This window comes from Coptis chinensis, chromosome 9 (genome assembly GCF_015680905.1).
Source record: "Coptis chinensis isolate HL-2020 chromosome 9, ASM1568090v1, whole genome shotgun sequence".
NCBI classification, from domain to species: domain Eukaryota; kingdom Viridiplantae; phylum Streptophyta; class Magnoliopsida; order Ranunculales; family Ranunculaceae; genus Coptis; species Coptis chinensis.
Window position 1 is genome coordinate 11,183,486 of NC_141464.1, and position 26,917 is coordinate 11,210,402.

Genomic DNA, 26,917 nt, shown 5'->3' on the forward strand with positions numbered 1-26,917 from the left:
TGTTTTAGTCAATGCTTGGATGGAGCTCATCGTATGACAGGAGTATTGTATCAAAACCCGTGCAAGCTTCACCCCAGAAGCATTGGATACAGAGAATTCATTGGATGCAGAGAATGTTGATTTTATATGGAGTTAATATATGCAACTCTTTTTTAGTGGGCCCGTAATATTAACACCTTTTAAATCAAAAAGAGGTTTGAGGGAGACGAAGCAAAGCTAGACGAATATATATGATGTAGATTCAACAAAAAATGGAAACAGGTACAATAAATTTTGAATTCTCTCTGATGTCTCTACTGTTTTTGATAGTTGATGCTTTGGTTTTGAATATTTTGTGATGATTTTAATATCCAGCATAACAAACAAAATAACCACTTTTCAATGACGCCCGTCTTTTCCAATTACATTCATTTGAGCTGAAAACGTGAATGTTATAAAAATATCTGCATAAAGGCTCACTTTGTTTGGATGAAAGTTGTGATTCAAATTTTTATTCATATGGTTGCACTAGTGAATTGGGGTTACTAAATGATAGAGGCCTTCTTTTTGGATGAGTGTGGTGGACTGGTTGTGGTTAAGTATTAGTCATGTTGGTAGTAGTAAGAGAGTGGTAACTATGGTGGTTTTGTTTGTACTGGTGGTATTGGTGGTGGTGGCATTAGTCGTGGTTGCCATCATGACATGTTAATTGGTAGCTTTGATAATGGTGGTGTTGCTAAAAGTGGTAGCTTCGGTGGTGTTAGTAAGGATCGAGATGGTGTTCCTGGCTAATTAAAGAAAATTACTAATATGCCCTTAGCTACAAATACCAAAAATAAATCAAAACAAATAAAATAAAAGGGGACATTTATTGCATGAACACAAGGGCTTGACCACGAATGGACTATGATGTCTACATCAGTTACATTCACATTAACTCCCGTTATTGGAGTTTCTGTTTTTACATTTAGATTGTCACTCATTGTCATTTATATGTTGATCTATTTTTTATTGAATGCCTAAAACTTATACATAGGTCAATCTATTTTCTTTTTGCGCGTCTTAACCAGGTATACGAGGTTCTCAATTTGACCTCCTTTTATCTGCTTACACATGAATATTAAGTTTAACCTTTAAACATCTTAACGAGGTTTTGGTTGTTTGTTTCAAACTTAAACCCATAAACAAACACTTAGGGGCGTCTTAAAAAGAATTACACAAGATTAAATAATGTTTAGCTCAAATCAGCTTCATCGTTATCACAGTTTAGCACGTTTTCCTCCACGACTTATACCGTTGGCACAATTTAATCAAGTGAGCGGAGTGAACGATTTTAGGCCGGGTGGAGGTATGTGGCTCAAAATGTCATTTGGTTGGTTTCTGTCTGCTAGTCCTCATTTTTCTCCGCTCTTTCTTCTCTTCGTCAGTAACCCTTTCATTCTCTCCAATTCTCCTGAAATCTCATCTCCAATCCTTCGTCTCCAATTATCTCACTTCTCCATCTCCAATTCTCTTTTTCGAAACTGAAATATATGATTATTATTCTCAACAATCTTCGTCTCTTGTTCGAAAATCTCTTCGAAGAGTAGCCTACCCACCCTATCTTTCTCTCCCACAATTGTGAAGGAAGAAGGGGTTTCGCTTTCCATTGTGCAAACCAATCCAACTACTCGAATCCGGTAAGTTATCTTCTCCTTCAACCTTGTTTAATCTAAAAGATATGGGTACAAATTGCATGTCCAGTCACGCCCCACTGCACAGCAATACACTAGTTACTTATGGCAAGGTTTTTGATCCTTAATGATCAAATAACACCATTTAATTATTCTTCCTAGAACCAAAATATATACGGCTCTTCATTTTTTACATTTTCTCTGACCAAATAAAGTTCTAATGTTATGTTGGCTCCAGTTCTCTCTCACTTCTTCGATAACCAAATACAAAAACTAACAAAGAGTGGGAAGATGAGGGAAGAGTTGCCAAGGGTTCCGTTTAACAATCGCCATCTTCGAAGAATTTATCATCATCCATATGGTCAGATCATATAGACCCTTTTCTAGTAGAAAAAAAAAATCTTGTTTTAGTCACTACTATTATTTGTTTGTTATTTTGTTAATAATATCGATGAGCTAGATTGGAATTGATGGGGTAGGTAATAGAGTTATTGCTTCTGAATATTGAGGGGAGTTTGTCATAGCATCCAATCCAATGGTTGAACCATTGTTCAACGAGTAACTTTGCCGAATAACCATAGTATACGAGGGGCACCGCTCACGCCCCCACTGCTTAGCAGTATACTAGTTATGAAGAGTCCTATTTAGCCAAACATAAAGTTATTACGTACCATTTTATTTTGTATCTGCATTACTTTCTTATTGTCTATCTTTAATTGTGTTTTACTGGTCATTTTTATAGGCAACTCGTGGGGTTATCAACTTTAAGATTGGTAACTTACGCCTTACTTCTTGTTAGTTTTATCATTTTACTGAATCAACTAAGCAACTACTTATATATTTTCCTTCGAACCGTGGCACCAACTTGCCGTTGCTCACAGACCATCATATCTGGCTGATTCAAGTGTCTAGGTCCTGTCAAAAAATCTCATACCGATATGTACCTTGCTGATTGCTTCAATTTTACTTTGGGGTTTTCCCCAAAAATATGTAACGTTTTGACTTAACCCCCCATTTTTAAAAGTATTTGACTTAGCCCCCCAGTCCAGGTTGATATCTTACATAATGCCAATATTACTCTTCTTCTTCATCAACCATGGCTATGATGCACGGATACGGGTACAGGTACCGATACGGTGACACCAGTATGGGGTACGATACGATTTTTCTGAAATTTTGGGATATGGGTACGACTAATTATTAGGAATATTTTAAAATATGTGTATTCTAAAAATTCTCTTAGTAGTTATTTGAGTAAAGTAAGTCAGGAACATGTGAAAAACTATTATAACACATGCCAAATTCAATACAGCTTGAAGCCTCAAGAAATAATTTACATTTTCAATGGAGCAGAACTATCGGATCAGGTCTATTTCAAATGATTCTAGCCGAATCCATTTAGAGAGGTTCAATCTCTTTCGAGAAAGAAGAGAGATTTGGAAATTTTGGTCATTCAAGTGGAAGAATTTTGCTAAATCTCCTCCGCCAACCTCTCTCTCAAAATTTATTGGTTTTCTTTTTTGTTTTTGGGTAAGGAACAAGTATCCTAGAAGTATCCGGTACTGTATCAGTATTGTACCCGACCAATATATATGCAATGACATTTTAGGAGTATCTGTGCATCATAGAACCATGGAAATCAATTCCCAAAAAATGGTGATCCAATCCCAAAAACAAGACAAAATTAAATGTAAAAGTCAACCCATACATACAATAAACATAAACAAATCTTATAAGTCCATGTTTTATGTTCATTGTGAAGATATAAGAATCAATTTTTTTTTTTTTTGAGTATGTTCTCATCTAGAAAAATGGTTTTGTACACCAATTAGTAATATTTAACCTAGGTTAAATGGACACGCCATATTTTGAAAAAAATCCGTGTCGGATATGTATTCATGTGTCCGTGTCGGACTCATATTGCATGTAATTTACCTCGAATTTTGATATTTTGCTGTGTCCGACAATTCGTATCCGTGTCCGATACGACGTGTCAATGTAACCTAGTATTTAACAAATACTAACACCTTTTGAGATTTGGGATTAGTATGGATAGTATAGGGAGTTTATGTATTTAGTAATATTGTAATAGCCCCTAAAGGCAATTATGTAATTCAGGTCTTTAGATTTATATAAAAGGGAACTATCTCATTAGAGATTTCCCCAAAATTCTCACAATTCTACTTGGTATCGGAGCAGAAATAAGAAAAAAAATAAAAATAAAAAACAACCCAACAACTTGGTTCTACCACCATCTCTTACCACCGCCAAAGAATCAAACCATCAACATCTTCCCCCTTTGGGGGTTCTTTCTTTCTCTACAAGGATCACTGTTTGGAACTACACAAAGGTTATGTCTTTATGAGATCAAGTAGCTAATTTCATTATGAGATCAAGGTGCCACCTTTACACTTGACTCTGATCATTTATTTGAAATGGATACATTGGGGGAGAGTCATGTTTCAGTACAAGGTCCTCAAGCTACTACCACACCTCAGTCTATAACTTCAGAGAGGCTGAATGGGATCAACTTTAAGACATGGTCTAGATCTGTTGTCCATTATCTAACTAGTAAGGGTGTAAGGGTGTGGAGGGATTAGTCGATGGGACTTACGCTCGCCCTGTTGTTACGGACGAGAAGAAATACACTCAATGGAAGAAGCATAATAGTATCGTTATTGGCTAGTTGTTTAACTCCATGGATGCACCAATTGTTCAGATGTTTCTATATCATGATTTTGTTTATGACCTATGGTCCTCTTTGAAAGAGACATACTCTAGTAAGAGTAATGGCTCTCGTGTGTTTCAACTCTATCGTGAGGTCCATTCCACTTCACAAGGTGATCGATCAGCAGCTGAATATTTTGCACAGTTGCAAACTCGTTGGGAGGAGATTGACCATTATAAGGTCATTGTTGAGTTGACTGGAGAAGCCGTGATGCTTGTTGCTAAGCGCGCCAACAAACAAAAAGTGTTTGTTTTTCTAATGGGTTTGCGTCTTGAGTTTGAGACCCTTGGTGGACAAATCGTTAACACACGACCATTCCCCTCTCTGATGAATGCCTTTGCGACTATCGACGATGACAGACGAAGAAGGATTCGTCAGGCTACGTTACCGTCTGCCGCAATTCAGGGTATCATTGACCAATCAGCGCTTGTTGTGGACTCCTCTTGTTTTAGATGTCAGGGACAGCGTGGAAGAGGTCGTGGTCGTGGAGGTTGAGGACGATCTCGCCATTTGTTCTCATCAGGGCAATCCGGACATGAGAAGTCCGGATGTTATCGGCTTTGTTACTTGTTCTCACCGTGTGGGCAATCGGGACATGAGAAGTCTAGGTGCTATCACTCATTGGTTAACCAGTTGGTTTCTTTGAAAGATCTCAATCATCATCCTCTGGTAGAGGCCATGGAAAGAGTCCAATAGCTGCAATTGTCGACTTTCCTTCTAGTTCATTGAGTTCTCCAAGTGTGGCTCCTTCGACTATCCCATCTCCTGATGCATATAGTCATATATCGGGACAGATACAACATCTTCAGGGCCAACTTGAGGCTATGCTGGGTAACCGGACTACACCTTCTTTTGGATCTTATACTGCCTCAGCATCTACTACTCATTTAGGTACTCCATCTGCATATTATGCCTCTCCATCCACTTGGGTCATTGACTCTGGCCTCAGAACACATGACTGGTGAGTCACATTTTTTTTCGAAAATGTCTTCTAGTTTATCTATTGCTCCATCTGTTCATCTTGCTGATGGTTCTTGTGCTCCTATTCAGAACTCTGGATGTGTTCCTTTATCTCCATCTTTATCTTCCGTTTTGCACGTTCCTAAACTTTCCTTAAATTTGTTATCTGTGAGCAGTTTAACCAAATCCCTTGGTTGCTCCATAACTTTCTTTCCGGATCATTGTGTCTTTCAGGACCTGAGTTTAAGGAAGATTTTTGGCAGGGGGTATGAGCGAGATGGTCTCTATATGTTCGGAGAACCTCCTACAACTTTGGCTTCTATCACCCCGGTGTTTTCTGATTCCTGTCGAGTTCCTTTTTGTTCTAAGACTCTACATTTATGGCACGCCCGTTTGGGTCATGCCAACTTTTAGCATCTTTATTCTTTATTACCTGTTTTGAGAAACTCCTATCAATCTAACAAATTTCAATGTGTTGTTTGTGAGTTGTCCAAACATACTCGTGTATCTTATATCTCGCACATGCATCGATCTGCTTGCCTTTTTGACTTAATACATACTGATGTGTGGGGACCTTCCCCTGTCACTTCTTTTGAAGGATATCGCTACTATATCACTTTTATTGATGACCACTCTCGTTTTACATGGCTTTATTTGTTAAAATCTCGGACCGAGGTTCTTCCTACTTTTCTAAACTTTATGCAAATGATTCAGACCTAGTTTGGTGTTACTGTGAGGTCTGTGAGTTCGGATAATGCTAAAGAGTATATATCTGATGATTTTAAACATCTTTTAAAGAAGGGAGTCATTCAATAACTCACATGTCCTTATAGTCCAGAACAAAATGGAGTGGCTGAGAGGAAAAATCGCCACCTTATGAATGTTGTTAGATGTCTCCTTTGTGGTATGCATGTCCCTAAACGTTTTTGGAGTATGGCTGTTCTCACAGCCACTTTTTTAATTAATCGTACTCCCAGTAGGATTCTTAATGGCCAGGTTCCTTTGCATTTAGTCAGACCTGGTCTTTCTCTTTTTTCTATCGAGCCTCGAGTCTTGGTTGCATTTGTTTTGTACAAGATTGTACTCCAAAGAGGACGAAGTTAGATGACAAGGCTATTAAGTGCCTTTTTCTTGGTTACTTTACTCAATCTAAGGGTTATCATTGCTATGAACTCGTCTCATGTCGTATCATTCACTCTAGAGATGTGACGTTTTTTGAGAATATTTCTTATTATACTTCTCCCTCTAATGAGCTGGAACAACCTCTTCTTATTCCACATGTACTACCTGTTCCTGTTTTTTATGAGTCTACTGCACACCTACATAGTCACGGCTCTACGAGACAACTATACGGCAAGGTGTACACACGGTAGCCCAACAAATATTATCCCTCGCCACAATCTTCCTCGTCCTCAGCTACTACTCTCCATCCTGATTTAGTAAATCCAAATTCTGCTCTTCCTACTCTTATTATTGATGATTTAGAGCTTCCAATTGCTAAATGCAAAAGGAAGCGGGCATGTGTAACTAAACACCCTCTTGCTCAGTTTGTCTCTTACAGTGGTATTTCTCTTTCCTATTGTGCCTATCTTGCTGCCACTGATTCTATTAGGATTCCACGTAATGTTTCCGAGGCATTGGAGCACCCGTCTTGGAGAGCTGCTATGTTTAGTAAGATGCAAGCACTTGAGCAGAATCACACATGGGAGATGGCCTTAGCTCCAATTGGTAAACGGGTTGTTGGGTGTAGATGGGTTTTCACAGTGAAATACAAAGGGGATGGTTCTGTAGAGCGCTACAAAGCGCGACTTGTAGTGAAGGGCTCCACTCAAACACCTGGAAAAGATTTTGGTGACACATTTGCTCCTGTTGCAAAGCTTTCTTCCGTATGGCTCCTTATTTCCCTAGCTACACAACATCATTGGTCTCTTCACCAGTTAGATGTAAAGAATGCGTTCCTTCACGGTGACTTGACCGAGGATATTTACATGTCTCAACCTCCGGGTTTTGCCCTTCAGGGGGAGTATTCTAGACAGGTGTGTCACCTTCTCAAATCCATATATGGCTTGAAACAGTTTCCACGAGCATGGTTTCATCGTTTCAGCACGGTTATCTTATCCATGAGATTTATCCGATGTGAGTCAGATCATACATGCTTTATTCATCGAAGTGTAGCTAATCTTTGTATAATAGTCTTGGTCTATGTAGATGATATTATCATCATTGGTGATGACACCATACACATAGCAAAAGTGAAAACAGATTTGGGCCATTTTTTTAATATTAAAACTTTGGGTCCTCTTCGGTACTTTTTTGGCATTGAGATAGCTCGCTCACGACATGGTATTTCCCTCTCTCAAAGGAAGTACACACTAGACTTGTTGTTTGATACTGGTATGACGGGACGTTGACCCTCTCGCACTCCTATGGATCTAAATCATCGCCTCCATGCTGATATTGGTGATATTCTTCCTTATCCAGGCCCTTACCAGCGTTTAGTGGGTCGTCTTATATATTTGACTAACACTCGACCAGATATTGCTTTTGCCGTCAGTGTAGTCATCCAATTCATGCATGCCCCACAATCTACTCATATGGATGCAGTAGATCGGATCTTGAGATATCTTAAGTCCTCTCCAGGACTTGGTTTGTTCTATCCATCTTATGGTCCACCGGATTTAGTTAGTTACTCAGATGCAGATTATGCTGGGTGTCTCACTGATCGTCGCTCTACCTCGGGTTTTTGTACTTTCTACGGTGGTTGTCTTGTCTCCTGGAAAAGTAAGAAATAAAATGTTGTCTCATGCTCATCGGCCGAGGCCGAGTATAGAGCTATGGCTCATGGTGCTTGTGAGATATTATGGCTACTGTTTCAGCAAGATTTGCCAAAACACACCAGTTGAGGGTCAAAAGTAATGTTTTTGGAGATGATGAAGAAGATGGTTGTTGGGGAAAGATGAGATTGGACTTCAGTGTGAAGTTGCCTACGTACCCAAATGTATTGTTTGGGATCAAGTCTCGATGGCGTAGTTCTGGAAAAATGGCAAAGGTTGGATTTTATAGGTAGGATTGGTGATACCTACTTCCTCGTTCTCCAATATTCTAATCATGGGATGAAATTGGAGAATTGGCGGGAGAACTGTCACACGATATGAAGTTGGAGAACTGGTGGAAGAACTGTCACACGATATGAAGTTGATGGAAGTGAATCTTGAATGTGAGGAAGTTGTAGAAGCTGTTTGACTCGCAAAACATATGCGTAATTGATATTGATTTTATGTGTAGGTATGTAGGCTTTGAGCATAGGCTTTGAACATGGGCTCTTAGTGTGGGTTTTATTATAGATAAGCTCTAAGCATGGGCTCTGAGCGTGGGCTTTTTGTAGATAAGCTCTGAACGTGGATTTTTTTGTAGATAAGCTCTGAACGTGGGTTTTTTTGTAGATAAGCTCTGAGCATGGACTCTGAGCGTGGGCTTTATTATAGATAAGCTATGAGCATGAGCTTTGAGTGTGAGTTTATATTGAATTGGGCTTTTATTATGCCACATTTGTGGGGGCCGAAACATCGCCCTCTCTATGTTACATGGGCAAAGCCTGTGTGGCAAAGAAGTAATAAAGTTTTGTTTTTGGTAGGTTCGTAAATAAAAGTGGTAGTTGGTAGGCAAATATTTTGAATAGAGTTGGATTTTAAATTGGCCAGTAAAAATTCCAAGTTAATTGGGTAAAATGTAATGGAAATTTGGTAAATTGTGGGTAAGAAAAATTAAAAGATTAAAAGATCGGCACGCTCAATATTGGTTAGTGATGGCAGTTTTGTAAATAAAAAATGTTTAAAGTAAAGAAAATGGTCTAATGGGCTTTGCTAATGGGCCTTTGGATTTTTGTTCATTGCACTTAGAGGATCAGCAAAAAGGGATCGACAATTAAATGGATTGGCAGTTCTAGGATTAGCTGGGATCGGCAATTAAATGGATTGGCAGTTCTGGGATCGGCAAAAGGGATGGGCAATTCAAATGGATCGGCAGTTCAGGGATCGACATTTTTTTTTCTTTTCGGTAAAAAGGTTTAGCTTTGTCGGGCATCAGTGTGGGGATTTGATCGATCGGTAGATTTTTGGTATCGGGTTTCAGTTTGATAGACAATAGGTCGGCTATTGATCGGTTAAGAAAGAGGTATGTTTATTCAAACTGATAGGGTTATTATGGTATTTACAATATTGATTGGCAATTGACCAACTGATCGGCAATATTTTATGAGCGGCAAGTAATTGAAATTTGTTAATGGATTGATTGGCTATATGTTACAATTGGCAACCTTGATCGGCAAAGATGATTGAATTGTTTGATTTTGAGTAATCAAATTGGATCGGGAATTGAATTGATCGGCAGTTGTTTGATATAGAGCATTGGTTTCAACTTGGTATTAGCAATGTAGTCATTGATCGGCAATTTTGAAAATTGATCAGTAATGGTTATTGAAAGGCAAGTTGTTGAAATGTTGAGTTTTAGTAATGGAATTCCGATTGTGATTGATCAAGTATATAGCAGGGTTGGAGATCGGTCAACAGATTGGCAACTTGAATTTATGCAGTAAATATATTCATGTAACTTGATTGAAGTTCTCTTTTCGAAATCCATCGGTTAAATGATTGATCGGCAATAGGATCGGCAACAGTATACAGCGGCAATTCAAAGGGATCGGCAATCCGCAAATCGATCGGAAATAGAATTGATTGCTAATAAAAATAAAGGAACTAGTAGGATCTTGGAGTGTATTGTTGGGTTACTGAGCATCCTTCAAAAAAGTAAATTTTGAATTGGTAATTGCTCGATAACTTGATTAGCAATGACTATTCAAAAGTAATGACTATTTAGAACTCTAAATAGTCATTCAGGATTGATCGTAGATTGAATTGTTAATACAATTAGTTGTACTAGATTAATTGAAATGTTGATGGATGAGAAAGATTTCCGGTCGGAAATTGTATCGAGTTTGAGTCTTTTAGTTTGATTAATGAGACTGGTCAAGGATAAGCGGCATTCGAATGGAACCTCAGCTGGTGTTAGCCTTCTAAAGACGATATGTTCGCATAAGCAGCCAAGGAATTTGGATGTAAGTATTGGTGTTGTTCCTCAGTTAATTGAACTTCTGCCCAGTTTAAATCCTGATTGCTTGGAGTCTGCTCTTTACATCTTGGACGCATTGGCCACCATTCCGGAAGGGAAGTCAGCTTTGAAGGATTGCCCGAAAACGATACCAGTTCTAGTGAAGCTCTTAATGCGGGTTTCAAATACCTGTTGTGTAGGTGCACTTGAAGAGTGTAAAATTTTATCTAATTAACTCTTCCATGATTCTAACACGTTTCTTTATGCAAACTTTTCTGCTTGTAGCTCACTTCCAGCTGTTGCTTGATGTAAATTTGTAAAGCAGAAATTACACCATTCATAGTTTCTAATTGGCACTACTGAGTGTGATGTTCTATTTCTATTGCAGATAATCCAACTATTATAGCTTCTCTTCCCAGTTGTTTAGCATAAACTGCCAGTGAATTTCACTTAAGCTATGAGACGTTGTTACAGAGGATCTCTAAATCATTAATCGGAGACTGGTGTGTTGTATAGAAGTCATCATGGATACATGACATTTTTTATAATAACCAACACAAGCACATTATACAGCGACTATTAGAGAAGAAATATGCAAGTTTTGTAAGAAACAGTTACTCTTTTAGTTTGATTGTTGGGAAGACGTATTAAGTACTAACCATGCGAATTACAAAGACTATTTAGATGGGATGGGTGGGCATTTGAAGTGGGCTTTTGCTAAGTTTTAAAGAAATAAATGATCGGGATAGCCAAAATAGATTGAAGGATTGGTTTTTGCTAGATACAGAGGATCGGCAAAAAGAGAGGTTGGTCTGCTAGACTGTTCACATTCCGTGGAGATTGGTTATCATAAAGGGATAACTCGGGTTGCAAAGTTAGGAGTGTTGTTCTATACTCAATTTTGATTGTATTGTTATCGACAAATTTGATTGTTTGACCGGCCACTATATAAAAAATAAATGATTGGTTTTGGGTGCAATGATTGGCAACTTGATAGAATTTTAGTTTGATCAGTATGGCTGATTAGTTTGGGTGAGCAACAGTTATTCGAATTGATCAACAAGTTCAAACTTTGCAAAGATCGGTAACTTGATAAGTTATTTTGATCGGCAAACAGAGAACGGATAGCTTAGACAAGGTAAAAATGAGACGGATATAGAGATAACTGTTGTGATGTGACCTGATCAGTTTTTTTTGAGATCGGCAATTGACAAACTTGATAGGCAAAGTTATTGAGCGGCAAATATTTGAATTGTTTGATGGTGAGAAATTGAATTGGATAGGCAAATAATAGATATGGCAAACTGATCGGCAAAATCTAAACTGATCGGTTTGGATTGCAAACTAGCGGCTATCATTGGTAATAAAAGGATCATTAATTTTATAGCTGACAATAATACACTAAAGATCGACAATTATTTTCAAAAAACTGATCGGTTTTTTATCGGGTTTTGGATTGTTTTAGACTAGTAAGACTGAAAAATAAAAAGAATAACGGTTAAACTTGTATGAAAAGTGACGAAGGGATCGGCTATACATGCTAAAATTGAGAGAAAAGGAGTCCGACACTCTTACATAAAAGAAGATTGACTTATATAAGAAAGGAACAAAGCCATCCTAAAATGGTATTGGACTTTTTGATTGAAACTTATGGATGATATGAAATAAGTGAGGTCGTTTCTTCGTTAGAGAAGAGGATCGGTTTGGCATAAAGACTTGGCGGAAAAAATTAGGATCGGCTCAGCATAGAAGGTGTTGTCTATTAATGAAGGGGGATCGGTCCAAAAACAAAGCAATTGAGAACTCAAGTTTAATTTGGATAAAGTAATAAAGGGCGGTCGACTCAAAATAGATAAGTTAGCTAGTAAACAATTTAACAGATATTAACAAAAAAAAAAAAAAAAGGGTGGGTGCTAAGTATATATACGTAGAACTATTCGAAGAAAAAACATATATTTGGGTAGCCAATCCAACAAGGATTGGTTATCAGCAGAAGTGAGTTTTTTGTGGCCGAACCAATAAAGACGCAAAACAAAATTGCGGATCGATCAAAAGAAAAAGTTTTCAAAAATATCAATTTTACCAACGAAGAGATCTTTCTGAGTTAATAGGAAGATCTAATTTTTTAAGAGACATATTCCCAACACAAAATAAGTTTGCATAAGATAGATTTTGTTAATGAAATTTGAAGTGTCGCCACCCTATAGTGTATTGATAACGTAATGAAATTTGTGGTGTCGCCGCCCCCATATTGTAATGATAATATAATGAAATTTGGGGTGTCGCCGCCCCCATATTGTAATGATAAAATAATAAAATTTGGGGTATTGCTGCCCCCAAAGTACAATGATAATGTAATGAAGTTTGGGGTGTCGCCGCCCCCAAAGTGTAATGATAACGTAATGAAATTTGGGGTGTTGCCGACCCCAAGTGCAATGGTAACTTGGGGTGTCGCCGCCCCCAAAGTATAATGACAATGTAATGAAGTTTGGGGTGTCGCTGCCCCCAAAGTGTAATGATAACGTATTGAATTTTGGGGGGTCGCCACCTCCAAAGTATAATGATAATATAATGATTTAATGAGTAAAATGTATGAATGAAATGCTATGAATGCTAATTTATATGTATGTATGTATGAATAACAAATGAATTATAAATGTAAAAGTTATTTAAGACGTCCCATGTATGAATGGAATGTCTTTCGTTTGATGGTTGAGTGAATGTCGTTATTGCAATATTTTTTTGTAGTGAATCAATATGACTTTTAGGCAGAAGGGTTGTAAGTATCATCATTCTTTGAGCCGTTGGTAAAGCACTTCTTGTTGTATGTCTGATCCATTCTTTATTTAGGCTATAAATAGAAGAATATTGATATCATCATATTGGACTGATCAGCATGTCGATGAGCCATAGGTTTGGCATGTTATCAACTGTGCAAGTTCCAAGACGAGATCAATCACTTCTAGCTATATGCTGGCCCATTCTTCAGTGAGGTTACAAATAGAATGCTATTGATCAGCATATGGACAGATCAGTATGTCGATGAGCCCTTAGGTTTGGGCTACTATCGACTATGCGAGTTCCATGACGAGATCATCCACTTCTAGTTGTATTCCGATCCATTCTTCGGTGAGGCTACAAATAGAACGCTATCGACATCATCTTATGGAACAGATCAGCCACGTTGATGAGCCCGAAGTTTGGGGCTACTATCAACTAAGCGAGTTCCATGACGAGGTCAACCACTATCTTTGTTATATGTCGATCTATTGTTCAGTGAGGCAACAAATAAAAATTTATCGACATCATCATATGGACATATCAGCATGTCGATGAGCCCTAAGGTTTGGGCTACTATCGATTGTGCGAGTTCCATTATGAGGTCAACCACTCCTTGTTATATGTCGATCCATTCTTCAGTGAGGCAACAAATAGAAAGTTATCGACATCATTATATGAACATATCAGCATGTCGGTGAGCCCTAAGGTTTGGGCTACTATCGATTATGCGAGTTCCATTATGAAGTCAATCACTTCTAGCTCCAATCCATTATTCAGTGAGACAACAAATAGAAGGCTATCAACATCATCATATGGATAGATCAGCATGTCAATGAGCCCTAAGGTTTGGGCTACTATCGATTATGCGAGTTCCATTATGAGGTCAACCACTCCTTGTTATATGTCGATCCATTGTTCAGTAAGGCAACAAATAGGAAGTTATCGACATCATCATATGGACATATCAGCATGTTGATCAGCCCTAAGGTTCGGGTTACTATCGACTGTGCGAGTTCCATTATGAAGTCAATCACTTCTAGCTCCAATCCATTCTTCAGTGTGGCAACAAATTTAATGTTCTAAAAAACGCTAGGCGGTAGTCGGACGGTAGGAACGCTTAGCCTAAAGCTTCTAGGCGCTGGCCTAGATCTAACCTAGGCGCTTAAAGCGGTTTTATTTTATTATTTAAATATATATGTATAATTAATTTTTTTTTTCTCTGGATAGAACAGGTTATTTGATACGTGGCAAGACCTCAAGACTTAGCTTGATATCAAAGTTGTTGGAATTTAAATATAAGACATGAGAAAAGGACAAGTGACAAACAGAAGCAAACAAACACAGTAGTAGTGTAGTACGTACACTTGCTAAAAACAATGAATAGTGGCGTACAACGCACTGTTCCATCAACAATCATGGAACAGTGGGTACAGATTCGTTAGTCGCGCCATGGTTTACTCGTGAGGATTGTTTAATTTGACCTCAGCTATTTTAAGAGAAGAAAAAAAGAGAGCAGAATTGGAGAGAACTCAGAGAAGAAATACATACCCGCAATTGTTTGTTGAAGAAGAAGAAGCAGCGGACCGAAGAAGAAGAAGAAGAAGAAGAGCAGTTGATGATCTTTTGTTGAAGAAGAGAACCCGATTGTTTGTTTCTAAAGCCCTATCGGGCTTTTTTTTAACTAAATTTAAATTGGGCCTGTAGGATTTTAAATTTAATTGGGCTTGTAACAAATTGAGCCTAAAAAACAAACTGGACCTTCTAAACCGTCCAGCCCCGCCTAGACCGTCTAGACCGATTAATTCGCCACCTAGTCCCGATTAAACGGTCCACCGTTTAGGATGAAAATCAGTACGGCTAGGCACCGCCTAGACGGCTGCCTAGGCCGTTTTTTAGAACACTGAACAAATAGAAAGCTATCAACATCATCATATGGATAGATCAGCATGTCGATCAGCCCTAAGGATCAGCCCTAAGGTTTGGGTTACTATCGATTGTGCGAGTTCCATTATGAAGTCAACCACTCCTTGTTATATGTCGATCCATTGTTCAGTAAGGCAACAAATAGAAAGTTATCGACATCATCATATGTACATATCAGCATGTCGATCAGCCCTAAGATTCAGGCTATTACCGACTGTGCGAGTTCCATTATGAAGTCAATCACTTCTAGCTCCAATCCATTCTTCAGTGAGGCAACAAATAGAAGACTATCAACATCATCATATGGATAGATCAGCATGTCGATTAGCCCTAAGGTTTGGGCTACTATCGATTGTGCGAGTTCTATTATGAGGTCAACCACTCCTTGTTATATGTAGATCCATTGTTCAATAAAGCAACAAATAGAAAGTTATCGACATCATCATATGGACATATCAGCATGTCGATCAGCCCTAAGGTTCGGGCTACTATCGACTGTGCGAGTTCCATTATGAGGTCAACCACTTCTTGTTATATGTCAATCCATTGTTCAGTGAGGCAACAAATAGAAAGTTATCGACATCATCATATGGACTTATCAGCATATTGATCAACCCTAAGGTTTGGGCTACTATCGACGGTGCGAGTTCCATTATGCGGTCAACCACTTCTTATTGCATGCTAATTTCTTGTAGTTACTGAAGTTTCATCTCTATCATTGAGCTACTCAAAATGATTGATATGCTCAATATTAGATTCTGATCTACTCAATATAAGATGATCAAAATAAAAATGAGATCTAATCAATATTCTTTTTGCTTGCCGATCAATTAAGTTGAATAAGTTTTTTCGAAGTAAAATTTGTTGGAGTGACAAAATTGAAAAATCAATTAAGACAAAAAATTTCTTGCCGACCATTTAGATCGGCCAAAGTGAATCGACAATTTTTTTCCCCCCCCGTTTAAGTAGGCAAAATTAGATATTGCAAATTGGCAATAAAGAGGAGAGCCAACTATGGAGATCGGTTCTTCCGTATATGGGGTGAACATCTAGAGAGTATGGACGGAAGGTTGGACTGTCACGACCATTTTCTTGACATGTTGTAAGTGAGTCTCCATCTCCATGGCTACCATTGTCAACATATTTTGGCCGACAATGAGCTCTTGGATTGGGACTACGACTTGAGCGAATAGGATGTGTGAACTAGAACTGCTTGGTGAATAATATTGTTGTCGGCCCATACTGCTGTTGCGACGAGGACTCAGTGGCTTGCCTACCCATCCTAAAGCTTGGGGTAGGAATTTTATTGGTTTTTCGTTGGTTGGGTAGTCTACCTTGCTGGCCTGTATGGATATTTTGCCGATCTTCCTTAGTATAGTTCGAATCGGCTAAACCTGTTTTTTTCATGAGATCTTTCGTGAGTTGGCGATCCCTCACAGGGTGGTCGGCATCAAGGTCAGTAGAGGAGTTTGTAGATTCGCTTATGATTACACTGGAAAGTGTTGGTTTTACGGCGCAGACATTTTCTTTTGCCGCTTTTAAGTTTCAGAGTCGACTTTACTTACGGTTTCTCTTAGTGCGGGAGTTTGTGCTTGGAGTCTTTGACAGAGATGCTTCAGTGTTTAAACGATCCCAAACACTTTTTGACGTGGACCTTGAATCATCTTCGAGAAGTTGACGCAGCTGTTTCTTCAGATTGTTATTCTTGCTCTCCAATTGTCGGAGACGACGGTCAACCTGAGTTGATGGATCGGATACATGGATACCCACTCTCTCAGTCGCAGATGGCCGAGGACCATCAGACTTGGAAAATGAATTCCTAGCAGAAGGGGAGTGCTAAACTTGTGCAATAAAAGGGATACTTTCACCGTTGTTCGTTTTTCGAGAAACTATTGACGTAACTTTTGTTTTGTGGTTGAGGGTAGGAGCACAGACGGTGCCAAATATGTTTCAGCAAGATTTGTCAAAACACACCAGTTGAGGGTCGGAAGTAATGTTTTTAGAGATGATGAAGAAGATGGTTGTTGGGGAAAGATGAAACTGGACTTCAGTGTGAAGTTGCTTACGTACCCAAATGTATTGCTTGGGATCAAGTCTCGATGGCGTTGTTCTGGAAAAATGCTGAAGGTTGGATTTGATAGGTAGGATTGGTGATAACTACTTTCTCGTTCTCCAATATTCCAATCGTGGGATGAAGTTGGAGAACTGGCGGGAGAACTGTCACACGATATGAAGTTGATGGAAGTGAATCTTGAATGTGGACGAAGTTGTGGACGACGTTGTGGAAGTTGTTTGACTCGCAAAACATGTGCGCAATTGATATTGATTTTACGTGTAGGTATGTAGGCTTTGAGCATAGGCTTTGAACATGGGCTCTGAGTGTGGGTTTTATTGTAGATAAGCTCTGAGCGTGGGCTTTTTGTAGATAAACTTTGAGCATGGGCTTTGAGCGTGGATTTTTTTGTAGATAAGCTCTGAGCGTAGGCTTTTTTGTAGATAAACTCTGAGCATGGACTCTGAGCGTGGGCTTTATTATAGATAAGCTCTGAGCATGGGCTCTGAGTGTGAGTTTATATTGAATTGGGCTTTTATTAGGCCACATTTGTGGGGCCGGAACAGCTACGCTTCTTTCTTACCAAGTTAGGGGTCTTTAGTAACAATAGGTCTCAACTTGATGGAGTATAGGGGGTTTATGTATTTTGTTGGAGATATTATTAGAGTGTACGAGGGCAATTTTGTATTTACACATCTATTATCTATTATGATAGTAATAATATAAGAGAGAACCGACCACGAGAGAAAGAACTCTCTCTCGACTCTTTCTATTCCTTTGTCTCTCCTCAACTCCTGTATTTTGGTACCTTAATTCTCAACTTGGTATCGGAGCAGGTGATTATCTTCTCTGTTCTTTTTTTCTTTTTCATCTTCTGTCAGTTTGTGACATAAATCAGTTGGCTGTTTTGGTTAGGGTTTAGGCAAACCAGATTTTTTTTTATTTTTTTGTTGTTGCTGGTTTTGTGGTGCGTGATTAAACCCTTCATGGTTTAAGGATTTGATATCTAGGGTTTGCGCAGTTTGTTTTCGATCGGTGTGGATTTGTCGTCGTAAGGAGTTAGTTTTGTTAAAGCACGTTCTGTATTTGTGGTTGTGCTCACGAATATTTGTGGTTCTGTATTTTTTTTTCCGCAATGGGTGACCCTGCATTGCAAACAGCTGTGAAGTCACCTTTGTATTACGTCAATGATGATTTGGGTAAGCCTATTACTAATACCCGTTTGAATGGGAATAATTATCTGTCATGGAGTTATGCTGTTGAACATTTTATTCGTGCAAAGAAAAAATCTAAGATTCTCACTGGTGATCCTCCCGATTCCACTGATCCCACTTACGAAGATTGATGGCATCTAATTCCATGGTTTTGACTTGGTTGTGGAATAGTATGGAACCGGGCGTACTTACTAATGTACAATTTTTGCCCACCGCAAAAACGAAGTTTGGTCCTCCTTAAAAGGAGATGTATTCGCAGGAGAATGATATATCTCGTATTTATGATTTGTTTGAATCTTTGTTTAAAACAAAACAAGGCGACCAACCAATTGATGAGTATTATAGTACAATGAAGGGATTGTGGGAAGAACTTTTACTTTATCAGCCCTTTACCAATGACTTGGAAAAACAAAGACAACAACGTGAGCAATTTCAGGTTGCCTTGCTTCTGCATGGATTAAATTCCGAGTAGTGTTTACAAAGACCAAATTTTAGCAAGTGAGACGGTTCCTTCTGCAGCTCAGGCTTTTTCTCGTCTTAAGCGAAAGCGCCAGGAGCATGGTGAGTCTCTTTCCGTTGCTAAGGAGTCATCAGCCTTACTTTCTACTCCTAGCAATCGTGGTGGACATGGTAATTATACTAGTGGTCGTGGTTCCTATGGTCGTGGAGGTCGTGGTAACTATGGTAATGGTAGAGGTAATCGTGGTCGTGGTCGTGGTCGTGGCGATAGGTATGACGGTTCTGATGAAAGGAAGTGTACTCACTGTGGTAAGGATGGGCATACTGAGCCTTTTTGCTGGAACAAATATGGACGACCTTCTGCTTATGCAAATCAAGTTTCTGATCACACTTTTGGTCCTTCCGCTGCTGCCACCCCATCTGCTCAGTCTGACCCTTCTACTGCTGACATTTTGGGTCAAATTCTTCACCGTTTGAACTCTATTTCAGATCCTTCTGCTACACCCACTGCTACTATGGCTAGTTCTGGTAAGTCTGCCAGTTTGGTGATACCCTCTACATCTTGGATCATTGATTCAGGAGCTAGTGCTCATATGACCGGTAATCCCTCTTTTCTTTCAAAGTTTGTGCCCACTAAGACTAGTATGACTTTAGCTGATGGTTCCTCGCGTCCCCGTTCTTGGTAATCGGTGTTCTTCATCCTACTAAGTCCTTAGATTTGCAAATGGGTCTTTATGTTCCTAATCTTTCATTTAATCTTGTCTCCGTTAGTGCACTTACTAAATCTCTACATTGTTCTCAGAACCTTCACTCCTACCGGGCCGTGTTTTTTCGTGACCTCAAGACGAAGATGATGATTGGTTCGGGTATGAGCGTGATGGGTTATATGTCTTGAATGTTGAAAAGTCAAGTTCGTTTTCGCTTTGAGCTTCGTGTCTCCACTTCAATGGCATTGTCGCCTTGGTCATCCGTCTTTGGTTAAGTTAAACGTCGATTACTTCCTAAGTTGAGTCCAAGATCTGCTTTAGATTGTGAAGCATGTCAATCGGGAAAACATCATCGTGTACGCTTTCCAATAGGGTTGACAAGAGGTCTTTGAGTCCTTTTGATGTAGTCCATACAGATATTTGGGGTCCTTCTAGAAATAAAAGTTTATCTGGATTCCTTTATTTTGTGGTGTTTGTTGATGATTTTTCTCGAATTACATGGCTATATATGTTAAAAGACCGCACTGAACTACCTCGCATTTTGTCCATTTTCTACAATGAAATTTTAACACAGTTTGATAAGAAAGTTAAAATTATTCGTTCTGATAATGCCTTAGAGTATGTTCAAACTTGTGTGAGATTTTTTGTGAGGATCGAGGTATTATTCATCAAACCACTTGTCCGCATACCTCTCAACAGAACGGAGTTGCTGAACGCAAACTTCGTCACTTACTAGATGTTACTCGTACTATGATGTTTGCCATGAGTGTACCTAAACCATATTGGAGTGATGCTGTTCTTATTGCCAATTATCTAATCAATCGTATGCCGACATCAGTTCTAGATAATCAGTCTCCTTTTGCATTGATGTATCCTAAGCAATCGACTTATGGTTTGCCACCACGAGTGTTTGGCTGTGTTGCATTTGTTCATGTGATGGGTCTTGGTCATGACAAGTTGGACCCTCGTTCTATAAAGTGTGTTTTTGTGGGTTATTCACGTACTCAAAAAGGGTATCGATGTTACAGTCCTGTTACTCGTCGGTATTATGTCAGTGCTGATGTTACTTTCTTTGAGTCTACATCATATTTCTCCACATCAGGACAGTTGTTTGATCCCGATTTAGTGGCTTGTCGTGAGGGGGAGTTGCTTAATCCTCGTCTTCAACCGGTTGTTCCCTTTCCGGTGGTTCCTTGTGAGGAGGTGCCTCCCTTACCAGTTCCATGTGAAGCGGTGCCTAGTCGTGTTCCTATTACGATGAAAGGCACCATGCCTATTTATGCTCAGTATCATCGTTCTTTTCCTAGAAAGCAATTTGCGACTGTTGAATTTGCTACTGTTACTACTATTGCACCAGCCCCAAACCACTCATCATCTTCTACGAGGCTCTTTTCGATTCTGTTAAAACGGATCCAGCCTCAAGTTGAACCCGGTTTGCTAAACGGACCAGTCTCAAACTTCTCATCCTATCTCTCATTTTATTTCATTCCACCGTCATCGCTTTTACCTACTTTTTTGCCTTGTCTATGTCTTCTATTTCCATTCCATCTTTGGTTTCCCAAGCACTAGCTTCTCCCGGTTTGGAAACTAGCCATGAAAGAGGAAATTTCAGCCCTTCATGAAAACAAAACTTGGGAGCTTACACTTCTTCCACCGGGGAAGAAGACAGTTGAATCTGAGATGGGTTTTACTGCTTAAATACTTACCGATGGTTCTCATTGAAGCTTTGAAAGCGCGTTTAGTTGCTAAAGGGTATACCCAAACTTATGGAGTTGATTATATGGAGACGTTTTCTCCCCGCTTTCGACTTAATTCATTAGGATATTGCTTTCGGTTGCTGTGTGTAAAGGTTGGCCCCTTCATCAGTTGGACATTAAAAATGCTTTCTTGCATGGTGTGTTAATGGAGGAGGTGTATATGGATCAGCCACCTGGGTTTGTTAGTCTTGGTCAGGAAAATATGGTGTGTAAGTTAAAAAAGGCTATTTATGGTTTGAAGCAATCACCACGTGCTTGGTTTGATCGGTTTAGTTTAGTGGTTATCCAGTTTGGTTTTCATCGATCTGTTTCTGATCATTCTGTATTTGTTCGGCATTCCGCTTCTGGCACTATTGTTCTTATTGTGTATGTGGATGATATTATTATTTCTGGTTGTGATGCAGTTGGTATTTCTGATTTGAAACGGTATTTGGGGCAGCGTTTTCATACGAAGGACTTAGGTCTCCTTCGATACTTTCTCGGGATTGAGGTTGCTCGTTCCAGTGAAGGTATTTCTTTGTCTCAGCGTAAGTATGTTCTCGACCTTCTTAGTGAGACAGGGCTTCTTGGTTCGAGACCCATTGATACTCCTATGGATCCTACTGTGAAGCTCACTGCCGAACAGGGGGAGGTATTCTCTGATTTTGGTCGGTATCGTTAAGCCTTGTGGGCCGCCTAATTTACCTTTTACGCTGACTTCGTCCAGATATTACTTATGCAGTTGGTGTTGTTAGTAAGTTTATGCATGCTCCACGTACTTCTCATTGGGATGCTGTCATTCGAATTTTGAGGTATTTGAAGGGTTCTCCAAGTAATGGCCTTCTTTATCGCCCTTCACAGACACTAGATATTTGTGGGTTTTCTGATGCTGATTGGGCAGGTGATCCTATAGACCGTCGGTCTACTTCGGGGTATTGTACTTTTGTTGGTGGCAACTTAGTCACCTGGCGTAGTAAGAAGCAAAACGTTGTGGCTCGGTCTAGTCTTTGAGGGCCGAAGTATCGTGCTATGGCTCACACGACCGAGATGTTGTTGTGGTTCAATCTCTTTTGTCAGAAATGGGTGTTCATGCTCCGTCTCCTATGTCTATGTTTTGTGACAATCAAGCTGCGATCTATATAGCTAGTAACCCAGTGTTTCATGAGCGTACTAAACACATCGAGGTTGATTGTCACTTCATTAAATGATTTAATGATGTCCAAGAAGATTGTTACTCCTTATGTGAAGTCTGGAGATCAGTTGGGTGATATTCTTACCAAACCGTTAGCTCGTAGTAGTTTTTCATCTATGTGTTCCAAGCTGGGCATGTTTGATTTGTATGCTCCAGCTTGAGGGGGAGTGTTGGAGATATTATTAGAGTGTACGAGGGCAATTTTGTATTTACACATCTATTATCTATTATGATAGTAATAATATAAGAGAGAACCGACCACGAGAGAAAGAACTCTCTCTCGACTCTTTCTATTCCTTTGTCTCTCCTCAACTCCTGTATTTTGGTACCTTAATTCTCAACTTATTTAGTAATATTGTAATAACCCACCCTAAAGGGCAATTCTGTAATTCAGGTCGTTAGATTTATATAAAAGGGAATTATCTCATTAGAGATTTCCCCAAGATTCTCACAATTCTACTGATAGCAATGAAGTTGTTTTTAGATTTCATCACATTTTTTTTTTTTTTTTTTTTGGGTGGTAGGATTTAATTTCATGGTTGAAGAAGGGCAATTTTGGCATTATGTTAGATATTAGCCTGGAGTGGGGGCTAAGTCAAATGATTTTAAAAATGGTGGGTGAAGTCAAAACGCTACATATTTTTGGGGGTTTAAATAAAAATACCCCCTTTTACTGCTTATTTACTTATATATTATTTATGTACTATCCCATTTACTTATTTAATTTGGTTTCTTCAATCATCCTCTTTTTCCACTTTTAGTTATCTTTGTTCTTGGTTATTATCATTTTAAAAGTATCTGTGGTTTCTTCATTTTTTTCTCTTTAATCTGAAATATTCTTAGTAGAAAATTGTCTCTGTTTCTTACAACAGTTCTTCTACACTTCTGGCAAGGATTCAAATAACTCGGTTGGGTAGTTGGTGGAGTGACTTTTGGATATATCCAAAGGCTGAAAGGGTCTTATAATGGAAACCACTGGAGTAAGTGACAGAGAATGTGCACTGAAGCATCCGTTAAGTGATTGGTCAGAAAAGGCTGAGAGTTCAGCTAGCTCAAGCTTGAAAAAACTGACTGAGCTTCCAAAATCGGAGACTGTGGTTGAAGAAGTATCTATCATCCTGCTGCCTGAGGGACAGATATTGAATGAGCATAATGCTATGCACGAATCCAGATCAGAGTCTTTAGAGTCAACCAAGGAAGAGAAAACAAGGACTGTGAAAGATGTCGGCAGTGGAGAAGAAGAATCAGAGGATACTAGAACACATGCTTTTGGAAGCAAAGAAGCTATGTCACTGACAAGAGACTCTTATGTTACAACACTTAATGAGAAACTGGTTTTTCTTCAAGCGCAATCATCTAAGGTACAAAACTTTGTTGACTGAATATTATAGCCAGTCAATTTTCATTGTATTGGTTTTATAGAAGTATTAAATCATTTAGAGTTGTAATTTAGAAACGAGAAGTAGTAAGGATAAGAGTTGTAGCACCATGGACTGCTAGCTGAAGTTGCTTTTTAGGTCCTTTGACATTACATATGTACTCAATATCCCTGATGTGGGATTATGGGTCATTAGAAATTACCCCCATTTAGTCCCTGGCATGTGGGAAGGTGAGCAAAGCATCACGACGTAGTACCCTGCACCAACGTAATAGTGGGCCTGTGCTGTCTCTGATACAATTTGTAAAGGGCTGAAGCTGAAGTTGCTTCAAGTTCTTTAGGCCTAACATATGTACCCAAGATTGCCCCATTACAAGAGTTGTCCTTTCTAAGTAGTGTTTCAGTTTCGATATGGATTGTTTTTTATGAGGGCAAGGTTTTAAAATATGTGCTGGGGCTTAAGCCTCAAGGCGTGCCTTACGCCTTTTGGGGGTTTTTCACCTGGAGGCGTAAGAACTCACAAATCTTTTACATATATACTGTGAGGCTACAACCTCAATGGTGTGAGCTGTGCGCCTTGAGGCTTGGCGTCAGCCTCCCAGGTGAACCTTTTTGTTTTTTACTTTCTTTTACCATTTTTTTCCACTTATTTTACCACTTAACCCATAATAAGTTCATTAAAGATTAAAATGTCCCTATTCGGTTATGTTTTGAGCATCCAAACATCATATTCTTTTAGAAATCAGCAGCCTCCATTTTTGAACCCCAATTTATTTTCAAACAATGGGTTCAACCGACAGAGCTCAATTCTTCTCTGATTTCAATTCTGTCACTTCCTATGGCATTCTAAAGACAATCTCTTCAATTCTACCACCAAAACAAAGTTTTTCATCGTTTTTTATAAATCTCCTTCCAGAGGCAGAGAGCCTCAAGGATCTGATGCATTTTCTTAAACACTGGATATGCCCTCCTATTGGTTTCCGACTTATACAGATGAGTAAAGAAATCAAAGATTTGCGGAGTCAAGGAGAGATGCTGAAGCAGGAGTTGGCTGGTAGTGCTTTAGAATCTCATCATCTAGAAATTGAGCATGGGTTGTTGAAAGCGACAATGGAGATGGCAATTAATGATCAACATCCTGCTGACTTCCATATCAGAGAGCTAAATAAGCAATTAAAGCCAGGAAGTCTGAACGTCCTTGAACAGGAGTTAGACTGGTATGATCTTACCATTATTTTTTATCTATCTTTTTATTTTTTACATAGCTATTGTGCACAGGGAAATGCATGGTTTCTCTTGAGCAGTTATACCTGAATTTGAATTGAATAAACACTTGAAACATTTCTTTTCGTTAGAAAACTCTGGTAAATGTTAGTAGTGTACTGCATTATTTAATTGATGTTGATAACTAGCTTACAGGCATGCTTTCAGAAAACCGCCCTTGGGAGAGAAAGAAAGAAGCACTAAAGAGCTACATCATCTACTAAACCCAGAGATGCAATCCAATCTCCAAACACTGAATGAAGTTGAGTTGGAAACCGAGGCCATCATCTTGGAAATCCGAAAGAGGTATCTGGACATTTTTATAAAATCTGAACTTAATTTCATCCCATAATCTTAAATCAAGTAATAAACCACACTCGTTTGTGAATACTACTTTATTTAGTTTATCATTTCTAAAATGGATCATACTTTTGAGACCAGACCATGTTACCGGGGCTAGGCAGGTGGAGTTAACATCGCCCACTTCCTAAAACAATCTAGAGAGTTTGACAGAATAAAACAAGTTTTACAGGCTGCCAGTTGTTTCTATCAACTACTTGAGTTCTAGGCTCCTAGGAATTCATCTAAGATGTTTTTACCATTTGCTTCTTATTGCTCATAGAGAGGAGGAGCATTCTAAACTTTTTGGTGAACTTGAGAAACAACCAAGAGCTGCAACAAGGAAGTCCTATATTCAGCGAGTAACTGAGATTACAAAAAACAGCAGGAAACAAGATGCCGGCATTGAACAGATTTTGAAGGATACACGGGACCTTCGGTTAGAGAGTAATTCTATCCAAGAGCGTCTTCATCGAACTTATGTCTTAGCTGATGAAACCATGTCAAGGTACGATGATAACTTGGACAGTTGGACTGTATTATTTTGTGGTACTTATTATGATTTGCAAGTTTACTTTCCATGGGAAATGTGTTCTTGTTTGCTGTACTACCAAGCCTCATGTGCAGGCTGCCCCATTGTGTTTTTGGTCCCAAGGGAAAAGCTAATTGATGAGCAACTAAACGTTGCAGGGATGTGAAGAAAGATCTGGTCAGGCAGCAAGTGTATAGACTCCTTACGACTATTCATGAGAGCTTTGGACAAATCTTCGAGAAAATCTCTATCACTGATAGAATTCGAAGAGAAGTGGTCGAACAAGAAGCAAAGCTCGCGGCAGTCTCTACCAGTAGTTTAAACATAGAAAAACTACAAGCAGATCTTGACAAAATCAGGAAGGAAAACAAGTTACTGGAAGCAGCTCCATGATCTTGAAATGTATAAAACATTGAATAACTGTTATCTTTCTATCTTATGTCTTGTTTTTAGCTACATTATTTGTGCAGCATTGGGTTATCCGTTATGACCACCATATAATGTGGGTTATTTTAATTTCTCCGCACCTTTTGGGCACCTGAAGACAATAATAAGGTTTAGATCTCTCTCTCTCTCTCTCGCTCTTCACACAGCCTAACCTTACAGTTTCACTACTAAGGTTTTGGTTATGCCTAACAATCTGCCCCATCCTATCACAGTATTGAAGTTAGAATTTGAAGAATATATCTAAGTATTGAATTTTATGATTGTTTGCCAAGTGAAAGTATCGCCTATGTTGCACGGATACAGACAGACGTGTCCACTCGGTTATATCTCAAAAAAGTAAGATGCGGACGTAATAAAAGATGCATAAATTAATTAATATTTATAATTTTATTTTATATAAATAAAACATTAAAAACTAAATTAAATGTATCAACATTCATATATTCA

The 26,917-nt window shown here is 38.9% G+C and overlaps 1 protein-coding gene across 4 annotated transcripts; it reads left to right on the forward strand.

Moving 5' to 3' along the window:
* Window positions 1-11: 11 nt before the first annotated feature.
* LOC147474748 (uncharacterized) lies at window positions 12-26,589 on the forward strand. Of its 4 annotated transcripts, none has more exons than XM_086585050.1 (6): window positions 12-261; window positions 23,384-23,872; window positions 24,883-25,106; window positions 25,309-25,458; window positions 25,775-25,999; window positions 26,119-26,589. In XM_086585050.1, exons 2-6 carry the CDS (start codon window positions 23,477-23,479, stop codon window positions 26,159-26,161), a joined length of 1,038 nt encoding a protein of 345 aa, XP_086441176.1. In that variant the 5' UTR covers window positions 12-261; window positions 23,384-23,476; the 3' UTR covers window positions 26,162-26,589. The 4 variants fall into 4 exon arrangements, with proteins under 4 accessions (XP_086441176.1, XP_086441174.1, XP_086441177.1 ...); XM_086585048.1 differs by having other exon boundaries at window positions 26,182-26,589; XM_086585051.1 differs by having other exon boundaries at window positions 96-261; window positions 23,358-23,872.
* Window positions 26,590-26,917: the final 328 nt, after the last annotated feature.